This window comes from Talpa europaea (genome assembly GCF_964194135.1).
Source record: "Talpa europaea genome assembly, chromosome: 10".
Lineage (NCBI taxonomy): Eukaryota > Metazoa > Chordata > Mammalia > Eulipotyphla > Talpidae > Talpa > Talpa europaea.
Genome location: NC_140077.1, coordinates 48,826,742 through 48,839,177, shown reverse-complemented (window position 1 = coordinate 48,839,177; position 12,436 = coordinate 48,826,742). Strand labels below are relative to the sequence as shown.

General features: G+C 38.7%; 1 protein-coding gene across 1 annotated transcript in view; it reads left to right on the top strand.

Moving 5' to 3' along the window:
• REEP3 (receptor accessory protein 3) overlaps positions 1-12,436 on the top strand; it is a gene marked incomplete at its 3' end in the record, with an annotated part of 89,515 nt that overhangs the window by 30,824 nt on the left and 46,255 nt on the right. The window contains exon 2 of the mRNA XM_084245895.1: positions 11,399-11,471. Coding sequence (XP_084102021.1) covers positions 11,399-11,471 — 73 coding nt within the window. The remainder of the gene's footprint in view (positions 1-11,398; positions 11,472-12,436) is intronic.

The window sequence follows — 12,436 nt, the reverse complement described above, 5'->3', positions numbered from 1 at the left end:
CACTTGGCACTAGTATGTCATCAAGTGATACCTATTTTTGTGTAATGGAGAGTAACTAAAAGAGTACTTGAAAGCAAAAACAATAAATCAGATTTGATTAGGTCCTGGTAGAGTTGGACTCATTTGTATGTGGCTGTAGCTAATTGTTTCTTGGGTGGTATGATAGGGATAAGGATGAATGTGCTATGGACGACTAGGCAACAGGTTTAGATCTGAATTTAAATCAGCAGAGTTTACTTCACGGTCATATTTCAGTAAATAAAATGTACCAAACAGGGTAAAATCCTTGTTTAAGACTGTTACTGCTGATTATTTTTATCTGTATAGAGGCATGTACTCTAAGAGGAAATTTTCTCAACATTTTCAAAAAGGTTTTATGTGTGATTTCTTTCACCAGGTCATTCTTTTTTAAACCTTAGATTACAACTGAACTCTTTAACGTTGAGGGGATCTAAAGGTAAATTTGGATTTTCAAAGATCCTGTGTTTAGAGGGCTAATTCAATTCCTGTGAGCTGAGAGTTCCTCAGGTGACAGGGTTTAGCCAGATAATATGTGAAATTCTTAATTCTGTCAAGTATAGCCATCTAACCAGTTTGATAGGCATTGAAGAGCATGTGAATGTTGATTGAAGATCAACATTCCCTCTAGAGTTTGTCCATAATCAGAAAATGGGTCTCAGATATCTTTATATATGACAGTAGTATGTTGGTAGATCACAATTACAACTACTTAGGTACCTTCTGAATGTTAAATTCACTCAACTGCTAGTACTGGGGATCTGTTTACTATGAGTTATGTATTATATGAAGTAAAAAAAAAATGTTGGTGTAGGGGAAAGAGCACAGATCTTGAAATTAGAAGTTCTATGTTTAAGTTCTAGCTTTGACACTCAATGGGTACATAATTCATAAGAGGTTGAATCTCTCTGCACCTTACTTTTTGGAAATAGAAAAATAAACCAACCCCATCTACACATTTCTTATTTGTAGTGACAATCAGAATGGAAAAATTACATATGGTAAACTTGGGGATGCTGTAGTTTGTAGGAGCCATCAGCTTTTAGCTGTGTCAGCCATTCTGTGGAATTCTGCCCACAGTATGCTGAGTTACTTGAGTGCTTCAACTGTTTACAACCTGTGGTTCTATCATATATTCTTTTTATAAGGATTTTCTTTTGGTTTGGGTCTACCACATAGTAGGCCCTGGTGGGAGTGTGGGGAGCAAAGAGTGAGGGATGATGAAACATAAGTCTGATTTGCTGACCCTGACTTTATCTTAAGCTTTTCTTTTAAAGTAGAAATTACAAGTTCTGGAATAAGAAGTTTAGCTCTTAGAACATGAAAATTCCAAGCTTTGTAGTTCTTGATGACTGTAATTAAAACGTATAAAATCATTCAAAGGAATTTTTATTGTCATTTTCTTTCCTTGGCAATTTTAAAAATTTATCTTTGGTTATAATAGTCAGGACTTGGGTTTTTCCCATGAGTTTGACTTTTTCTTTCTGCATGTGATTTTTTAAGTTTTTCTTTCTGGCGGCCACTTAACTGCTGTTTTACCAAATGGGGATTCTCTGCTAGGAGGGATTCTTGGCAAGAAACCTCTTTTTCTTGATATTTGTGTCAGACAAAAGATACATATTATTTTGGCAGTGTTCATGCATTAATTTTTGCTACATGATAGCTACTTAAGCGGTAGCATAATGACTCATGAATATACACAGATGCATTGGTTATCTCCAGACCTTGCAATATTGTAATCATTCGGTTTTAAACAGGCACAAATTTATTATTTTCAAAGATGTATTAAATTGTGTCACTTTATGTAACTCTCTTTCCCTTGTGATCTCTTAGATTTATTTTACTTTCTAAGTAGACTTTGGCAAAAGTCAACATAACCTATAGTCAGTTTCACATTACTGTAAAAATCTTGTTAGACTGACGCCAACTTACCATTCTGGCAACACGGAGTTTAATTATAATCAGGTGGGTTTTTTTTTTTTTTTTTAGTTTTTATTTTTTTAGAAGTGGGGTACAGGCCAGAGTCACAGGGGGTGAGAAGATTCACCAGAGAGAGCCGGGAGCAGAACAGGCAGGTGTACCAAAATACACTGCTGAGGGGAGCAGTGGGCAAGACAGGAGAGGTCTGCCGCACTTTATGGGTTGCTCCCGGCAGGCTGGGGATCAAACTTGCACCACAAAGGCTGCGGACAGCTTCACAGAACACTGCACTCAACCCCCTGTACCACCAGGGAGGCCCCAATTATAATCAGTTTTAATCCAAAACCAAACTAAGCATAATATTGTCACATCTTAGTTTGTTGAAGATGCAGAATTTAGGAATTCAAAATTCTCATTCCCAATTGCTTCTTACATAAAGACAGATTTGGTAGCTACTGAGTACTTAGTAGAAGATGCTTTGTAATTCTCAGGCTTAGGATTCCTCTGAGGATTCTACCATCAAGAAAATTAAATTGTCTGATGACAAGTCAGTTATATTCATTTCTTATTTATTGAGACTCCTAAGAAAGATTTCCTCTGAAGGAAAAATACTGCTTTGAAAAAAGTCAGAAAGGGCCTCCCTGGTGGCACAAGGGGTTAAGACGCAGCACTATGAAGCAATCCGCAGCCTCTGCGGCATGTGTTCGATCCCCGGCCAGCCAGGGAGCATCGCACATGGTGCAGCAGACCTCTCCTGTCTCGCCTGCTGCTCCCCTCAGTAGTGTATTTCCGTCAGTCTGCCTGTTCTGTTCCCCACTCCGTCTGGTGAATCTTCACACACACACACACACACACACACACACACACACACACACCCTCCTCCGCATCTCTGACCTGTACCCCAGCTCTTGTATGCATAAATAAATCAATCTTTTTTTAAAAAAAAAAAAGGTCTTCCCTGGTGGCGCAGTGGTTGAGCACTGGGCTGCGAAGCTGTCCGCAGCCTCTGCAGCGCCGGTTCGTTCCCTGGCCGCCCGCGAGGGTCCCACATGGCGCGCAGACCTCTCCTGCCGCCCGCTGCTCCCCTCAGCAGTGTGTTTCCTCAGTCTGCCTTTTCTGTTCCCCACTCTGGCTCTGATGAATTCTCTCACCCTCCCACGCTTCTGACTGTACCCAGTGCTTGTATAAATAAATAAATCTTTTTATATATTTTTTTTATTTATTTTTATTTATACAAGCACTGGGTACAGTCACAAGCGCGGGAGGGTGAGAGGATTCACCAGAGCCAGAGCGGGGAGCAGAGCAGGCAGAAGGACCGAAGTACACTGCTGAGGGGAGCAGCGGGTGGCAGGAGAGGTTTGTGCGCCATGTGGGACCCTCCTCCAGTGGCCGGGGAGCAGCCGGGGATCGAACCAGCGCTGCAGAGGCTGCGGGCAACTTCACAACCCAGCGCTCAACTGCTGCGCCACCGGGGAGGCCCTAAATAAATAAATCTTTAAAAAAAGAAAAAGAAAAAAGTCCGAAAGCTAATCTTAAGACACTCTAGAATTCCTTATTAAGATTCTAATTATATTTTTATGATTCACTGGAGTCTGTATATTACACACCTTATATTCCAATAGAATTGAAGTATGATAAAGAACAAAAAACTTGCCCTGGTTCTCCTTTTATCTTGCATGAAGCCCTTTATAAAAATTTTAGTTGTCATTAAGGGCCTGCTTTTTTGTTTTCACTAAATTCTGTAAATTCCTTCTACCTATAGTATTTCATTGTCCTTCCAATAGAAATATACTATTGATTTCCTTGGCGAAAACACATATCAGCAGTAGTGTGCTGGTAATGCTTAATGACTGAAGAGAGGGGACTGATTTATATCATTTGCTGATGTCCATGATGTCAGTAGTTGCTATAATAATAGCTTATTTCAGGCAACCAATGTGATGACACTGAATGTGGAGTTGGATCACACACTTAGTTTTTCCAATGTACAAATAGAATACATGTAAATAACCTCAAAAGCATAGTAAAATGTAATAAATTAGAAAGTGATGAGTTTTGAGTATTCTGTGCTTTTGTTTCTAATGTATTTTCTTTACAAGTTATTCAATATTTTATTGTTGAATACCCAAGAAACTGTTTCCATGCTTCTCTTTGGGAAAACAGTGTTTCACAATGAGAAAAGACTTTTACTTTGCAGTTTCTTTCTTACTCTGTTAATTACCTGTGTTAACTTTATGAAAAACAACAAGTCACACTGAAGAAAAAATTCTCCAGGTGACTTTTATGTGTGGCTAGATTGAGGAATCACTCACAGCTACCTAAACAAGGAAAGATTTCTTGGTTCTCTGACACTGTAAAAGTTTGTGTTTATTGCATATGACTGCTACATTTTTACTATTTATACTTTTGTACTGTGGTTTGTTCTTACTAGTTGTACTCTGTTGTGTTCTTTCAAATGATTTGATAAATCTTTTGCCAAATTCATGTTAAAAATATAAAGAAAATAAGAAAATTAACAACAGAAAAAAGCAATGAAAATACAAAATAAAAATGTGATAAATAGGGATATAAATATGTCAATTCTAAGCCCCACTATAGTTAATGAAGTTGAAAAACAAATTTGACCTGGACAATTCATAGGGGAAAGAAAAAGGAGTAATGTAACTCTTTTTAGTTAAAAGGAAGGACATAATTTTTACATAGAAAACCAAGCATTGCATTGTACTGAATTCCAGAGTAAATCTCACACGTGAAATATCACTTATCAGGATATTGACTAATATAGTAGATGTTACCCTTAACACTGTTTTTTAAATATTTATAGCTGTGATTTTCATATGGCAGTTTTTATTATATACTTCAAGAAAAATAAGAATGTAATACTAAATACTAAACAGCAATTCTATTAAAGTGATTTCCTCCCAAAGGAAATAGGTATAGTAGTTTAGGAATAAAACCTGGTACTCAAGCTTGATTGAAATTTAGAATGACATATGGTTTTTTTAAAAGGGGCAAAGATGTCTACCCAGTGCCTGTCCTTTGCTCATGTGATATGGTGTTATGTTGACAATGATTCCCGGAATAGAGTCAGAATAAAAGACTGCAGTGAATGACTAGCAATGACTAATGCCTGACTAGTATGCTGGTCACAGGAATGGGGTAGCATCAGAGAAACCTCTGTATGTTTGACAAACTTATCCTAGTCTATTTTACTGGAATTCAACTCATTTCAAAATAGTTTTTTGTGTAAATTGGATTACAGAAAAATGTTTGGTTATACCGTTTAGAAAGGGCCTGATATGTTGTATTCTTTGTTGCTCCTTGAAGGATACTGTATTTGTACTAACTAATCCTAACAAGCCTGGTACCTCTGTCTTTCATCGTTCTGATTTTTTATCCCATAGCTTATTTTGTTGGTTTAATATTAGCTATCCCATTTTAGTTAATTTCTAGACTCATTGCTTTTGTCCTTTCATCTAAAAGAATACCAGTTTTTTTCAAATGATGCTGATAACCTTTATGCTTTGATGATATTCTGGTAGTGAGAGCACTCTTCCTAGTAGCTTCTGAGACTTTTCTTGGAATACACTTTAATTCTCTAAAATTTTTTTATAAAGGATGGATTGTTTCTGAACATATATGCAGAAAAATGGCCATTTTATGTATTTCCTAGATATAAAAAATGACACTGACACCATTGCACCCTCTGTAGTCCCATAAATCTTATTTCCTTCTTAAAATAGTATAAAATTTTCAACATAGCCTGTGTTCATATAGGCAAATTTACCTTTGTGGGGGGTAAATTGGGAAGGCTATTGTGAGTGTTTTGGCAAAGTTCTCCCTCTTTGGGAGGAAATAAGACTTAAAGGAAATTAGTAACTATTTCTTACTGCCGCTAACTGAAACTATATTCAAATTTATAGGTGAATTTTATTTGTAACAAATACTCCCTTTATAAGCCCTGAGTTTATCTTGTAGGTGGCCTTCTAAAGTTAACTTTATTTAATTTTTCACTATTCTCATTCTTTGGCTGTATGCCTGACCTCCCAAGTTGCCAACATCTACAGTAACACCTAAAATTTTTTAAAAATCCAAAAAAAGAGGAAAATATTACATATGTTAGTAATAAAATATTCAGTTATACTCACATTGGAGCAATAATAAAATGTAATATTAATAATGGTGTTCCTTAATAATTGTCCCAGTATTCACTAAGACCTTTAATCTATCCCATGTCCAAATGTAATAAGTTAATTATTTTCTACTTGTACAAGAGTTAGGTGTTAGAGATACTGTGTTTGTTTGACTGCTTCTATTCAATGTAAAGATTAGAAAGTAAATGCAAAGCACCGATCTGTATAACATTAATTAGCATCAAATCCTTACTATATGTGAGAAAGTTACCTATTTTCGAAGTCAGTTACATACATTAAAAGTTGCACCAGGGCCTCCCTGGTGGCACAGCGGTTGAGTGCTGGGCTGAGAAGCTGCCCGCAGCCTCTGCAGCTCCGGTTCGATCTCCGGCCACCGGTGAGGGCCCCACATGGTGCGCAGACCTCTCCTGCTGCCCGCTCCTCCCCTCAGCAGTGTATTTCATCAGTCTGTCTGTTCTGCTCCCCGCTCTGACTCTGGTGAATTCTCTCACCCTCCCTTGTTTCTGACTGTACCCAGTGCTTGTATAAATAAAAGAATAAATCTTAAAAAAAAAAAAAAAAAAGTTAGGGCCTCCCCGGTGGCGCAGCGGTTGAGCACTGGGTTGCGAAGCTGCCCGCAGTCTCTGCAGTGCCAGTTCGATCCCCAGCTGCTCCCAGACCACCGGAGGAGGGTCCCACATGGCGCGCAGACCTCTCCTGCCACAAGCTGCTCCCCTCAGCAGTGTACTTCGGTCCTTCTGCCTGCTCTGCTCCCCGCTCTGGCTCTGGTGAATTCTCTCACCCTCCCGCGCTTCTGACTGTACCCAGTGCTTGTATAAATAAATAAATCTTTAAAAAAAAAAAGTTGCATCAAACAGCCAAGGGGTCTCCCTGGTGGCGTAGGGGCTAACTCTCAGCTCTACCAAGCTATTACCAGCCACTGCACTATCAAGTTAGTGCCTGCCACTGCGGCATTAGTTTGATCCCCTGCCAGGTAGGTGGCCCACTTGGTGCAGCAAACCTTTCCTGTCTCACCCACTGCTCCCCTCAACAGTGTATTTCAGAAGATCCACCTCTTCTGCTCTCCATTCTGTCTCTGGTGAATCCTCTTATGCCCCACACCTCTGGCCCATATCCCAGTTCTTGTATGCATAAATAAATAAAAGATAAATCTTTTTTAAAAATTACATCAAACATTCTAAAATAGAATATGCTAAAGGCAAATGACTAATCCTGCCAAATTCTTCTAAATTCAAAATAAAAGTGATTTTGAAGTCTGCTGAAGATTGGAACTTGAAGAAAAACATGAACTAATTAAACAAGAAAAAATGGAAGAACAGAAAGGAGAGGTGGAAAGAAATGAAGGAAGGCAGCATTGTAGGCAAGACACATACACTCCAGAGTTAAGTAGAAATAGAAGATGGCGTATGAGGAAGCCATGTTGAAACAAATCGTTATAGAAGGCAGTGGTTTTCGAGTTATTTTGTTGTTATGAGCCCCTTTAAGGACTGGTCCAAGAGGAGGCCATCTGCTGAACTCGTTAAGGAAGGCAGTGAAGCAGACAAATTTCAAAATAAGGTCCTCTTACAATATGCTTGATCAATACTCCTCAGAACTGTCAAGGTCATTTCCCAAGGAAAGTATGAGAAACTGTTATGGCCAAGAGGAGCTAAGGAAGTAAGACAGCTGAATATAATTTGCTATCCTGGGATAAAAAAAAAGGATCCTAGATAAAAACTAAAAGAAAATCTGAATAAAGCATGGACTTTAATTAATAAATAGTATATTAATATGGACTTATTAATTGTGACAAATGTACCATTTTAATGCATGATATCAATGGTAGGGGTATTGGGTTTATGGGAGCTATCTGTATACTATCTTCCCAATTTTTCTTTAAAACTGAATCTATCTAAAAAAATATTAAGATATTAGACCCCCGGGCCTCCCCGGTGGCACAGCGGTTGAGCGCTGGGTTGCGAAGCTGCACGCGGCCTCTGCGGCTCCAGTTCGATCCCCGGCCGCTCCCCGGCCTCCGGGGGAGGGTCCCACATGGCGGGCAGACCTCTCCTGCCGCCCACTGCTCCCCTCAGCAGTGCACCTCCGGTCCTTCTGCCTGCTCTGCTCCCCGCTCTGGCTCTGGTGAATTCTCTCACCCTCCCGCGCTTCTGACTGTACCCAGTGCATGTATAAACAAAACAAACAAACAAACAAATAAATAAATAAACATGCCTCTATTTAAATAAATAAATAAATAAATAAATAAAAATAAAACTTTGTCTCCCACTTTAAAAAAAAAAAAAGATATTAGACCCCCTTCTTACAGCTCAACAACTATATATATATATATATATATATATATATAAAACCAATTTAAAAAATGAACAGAGGATACGTATTTCATCAAAGACAATATGCAGGGCCTCCCTGGTGGTGCATGGGGTTAAGCACCTCACTATGAAGCAATCCACAGCCTCTGCAGCACAAGTTCAATCTCCAGTTGGCCAGGGAGCTACCCACATGGCACAGCAGACCTCTCCTGCCTCACCGGCTGTTTCTCTCAGCAGTGTATTTCAGTCAGTCTGCCTGTTCTGTTCCCTACTCTGTCTCTGGTAAATCCTCTCATCCCCCACATCTCTGGCCTTACCCCAGTTCTTGTATGCATAAATAAATAAATCTTTAAAAAAATTAAAACTAGAACTACCATATGATTCAGTAATCCCACTTCTAGGCATTTACATGAAGAAAATAAAAAGGCTAACTCAAAAATATATAATCACCTCTGTGTTCACTGAAGCATTATTCACAGCCTCCCTGATATAGAAGCAACCCAAGAGCCCAATGTGATGGGCGAATGGATTAAGAAGATGTCATACATAAACGCAGTGAAACACTACTTAGCTATAAAAAGAAAAAATGAAATCTTGGCATTTGTGACAACAAGGATGAACCTTGAGGGGATGATGCTAAGTGAAGTAAGTCAGAAAGAAAAAGACAGATACAGTAAAATTTCACTTGTTTGTGGAATATAGAAGAAAAAGCAAAGCAAACAAACAAAACAAAAACAAACCCTTAGACTCTGTCAACAGAATGGTGGGTGCCAGAGGCACGTGAGGGTGGGAGGGGATGAGTAGAAAGGGCCAACTGGTAGGTGGTGGGTGGTGACTATTTGGTGGTAGACATCATTGGATTGACAGTTGCAGGCTCAGTTGCTGAGTGGGAAAATGTACTCCTGGAACCTGTACAGTGCTGTAAACGAATGTTACTTCAATGAAAGGAAAACAGAAAAATAGACCTCCCAACCCCAATAAAGAAAAGTCAACAAAAGCATATATATATATCTCATGTATCAAAAGGCCAGTAAAAAATTCATCCTTAATGTTGTTCAGAAATACACACATTAAAACATCTATGAGATTATTGTTTTTCTCCTGTTTAGCTGACAAACACTTTTTTTTTAAGTGATTATCATGATTAGCAATTATAGGAATATAAAATAGAACTTACTTTTGGAGGACATATTGGTAATAAAGAAAAATGTGTACTTTTTGAAGCAGTACCTTCACAACCAGAAAGCTAATATCAGTGTACACAAAATGTTTCACAGAGTAGTATGTTTGATAACAGAAACCTGGAAATTAGCCAAAAGCCTATGCATACCAGATTGTTTAAATGAACCGTGGGAATCTCAACATGGCATGTAATGAAGACATTAAGAAAAGTGCTGTAAAATAATATATAAGGACAAAAATATTACATGATGTAGCACATATCTGTGTCATGCCTTTTCTATATTTAATGATTTATGCACGCACGCTACATATGTATACACACACATATATCTTCAATCTGGGATTTGGTGAAGTAATCTTAAAATATGGCATTAGGTTAAATTCTGTTAGTGATTTGGTCATTTTATAAATGCTTAAAGAGAATCTTTTTTTTTTTTTAAGATTTATTTATTTATTTATACAAGCACTGGGTACAGTCAGAAGCACGGGAGGGTGAGAGAATTCAACAGAGCCGTAGCTGGGAGCAGAACAGGCAGACTGACGAAGTACACTGCTGAGGGGAACAGCGGGTGCTGCAGGAGAGGTCTGCACACCGGTGGCCGGGGATCGAACGGGCGCTGCAGAGGCTACAGGCAGTTTCGCAGCCCAGCGCTCAACCACTGCGCCACCGGAGAGGCCTTCAAAGAGAGTTATTTTAATATATTTTGTAATAAAAATATCAAGTGCTATTTGACAGCTCTATCATTAGCATTAAAAGCCAGTGCTTCTTAAACTAATAAAGGACCACTTTTTCATTATCACAAATTGTGTGTCTTGTGTTATATATATGGTTTAGGTATACTACACATGGATAAGGAATGGGATTCATATACAATAAATGTTGTCCATGATTATCTTTGATTGGTAGAGTTAGAAACAATTTTTATTTTATTTTTGGCTATTTTTACATTACCCAATTTTTTAAAAGAAATACAGAATAGCATTTGTGGCAATTAAAAAAAAGTTTAAAATAGCAATTTTTCAATAATATTGTTCTATAAAACTTGAAAATTTTAAAATCATCCTTTTGTAAAGAATGCTTCCTTTTTTTTTTTTTTTAAGAAACAGAACCCAGGATATTGGGTTATTAGAAATATTAACTGAGTTCTTTTTTTTTTTTTTAATTTTTTTTAAAGATTTTTTTATTCATTTATACAAGCACTGGGTACAGTCAGAAGCACGGGAGGGTGAGAGAATTCACCAGAGCCAGAGCCGGGAGCAGGGAAGGCAGACTGATGAAATACACTGCTAAGGGGAGCAGCGGCAGGAGAGGTCTGTGCGCTATGTGGAACCCTGGCCATCGGCCGGGGATCAAACCAGCGCTCAACCGCTGCGCCACCAGGGGAGGCCCGAATGCTTTTTTTTTTTTTTTAAAGATTTATTTATTTAGGCATACAAGAGCTGGGTACAGGCCAGAGATGCAAGGGGGTGAAAAGATTCACCAGAGACAGAGTGGGGAACAGAACAGGCAGATTGACTGAAATTCACTGCTGAGGGGAGTAGCGGGCTAGACAGGAGAGGTCTGCTAAGCCCTGTGGGTTGCTCCCTGGCCGGCCAGAGATGGAACTCGTTCTGCAAAGGCTGCAGATTGCTTCATAGTGCGGTGCTTAACCCCTTACACCACCAGGGAGGCCCTAAAGAATGTATTGTACTTTGTTCTTCTGGATGGATTTAGTTTATACACACATTTTCACTCTTACAAATTTAACACTGAAATTTTCATGAATTGTTAATAGCATCGTGTTTGATGAGTCTTCTCATACTCTTTACTTTCAGGTTGGTGTTTGGAATGCTTTATCCTGCCTATTATTCCTACAAAGCTGTGAAAACAAAAAACGTGAAGGAATATGTAAGTATAGTTTTAGAACCGTCTAGAATAATGTGTTGGTTTTAAAATGTAATAGATGTGTGAAGTAATAAAATTAATCTTTTTGTTAAACTAATTTAGTGCAATTCCAAAGTGAAGTTCCAAATATCAGTCACTTGGTCAGTTGGCATTTAAATAAGTGCATGAGTAATTGGCTGTTATTCTTTTAGTCTATAATTTCTAATATAATATGAAGTTGGAGGATTGTCTCTATCTTTTCTGCTTATTTGCCTTATAAGTTTATGGGCATATTGAGAAAATATCTGTCTAGCCTCAAAACTTTCCTTCCTTCCATAGGTGTTTTGTCATTTTCAAATTAATTTAAACATGCAGATACTCCCTCACAACTGACAACTATAATCTTTTTTCTTCTTTAATTAGACTATATTTATAATGATTGCCTCTTCAGTACTCATTGCTTCTTCTCTCAGTTTTCTCTTCTGCATTCCCTTTTATTTCACATCCACTAAATTTTTATTTTACTCGTTACTGTAAGTTTTTCTCATTTCCAACTTTACCCCAACTGTCTTATATTAAATGGCCTTCCCCATCTGTAAATGCTAGCATAATTTAGGATGGAGTGAGTGAGTTAGAAAGTAGCAAGATCATAGCTTACTTGTGATTAATCAACTGGTAAGCAGTCAGTACTCAAATAACTGCACACCGATAACCATGGATCTTTTTTTAGAGGTGAGTTACATAACATAAAACTAACCATTTCAAAGGCCTTCCCTGGTGGCGCAGCGGTTGAGCGCTGGGCTGCGAAGCTGCCAGCAGCCTCTGCAGCTCCGGTTAGATCCCCGGCCACCAGCTAGGGTCCCACATAGCGCGCAGACCTCTCCTGCTGTGCCCGCTGCTCCCCTCAGCAGTGTATTTCGGTCCATCTGCCTGTTCTGTTCCCTGCTCTGGCTCTGGTGAGTTCTCTCGCCCTCCAGCGCTTCTGACTG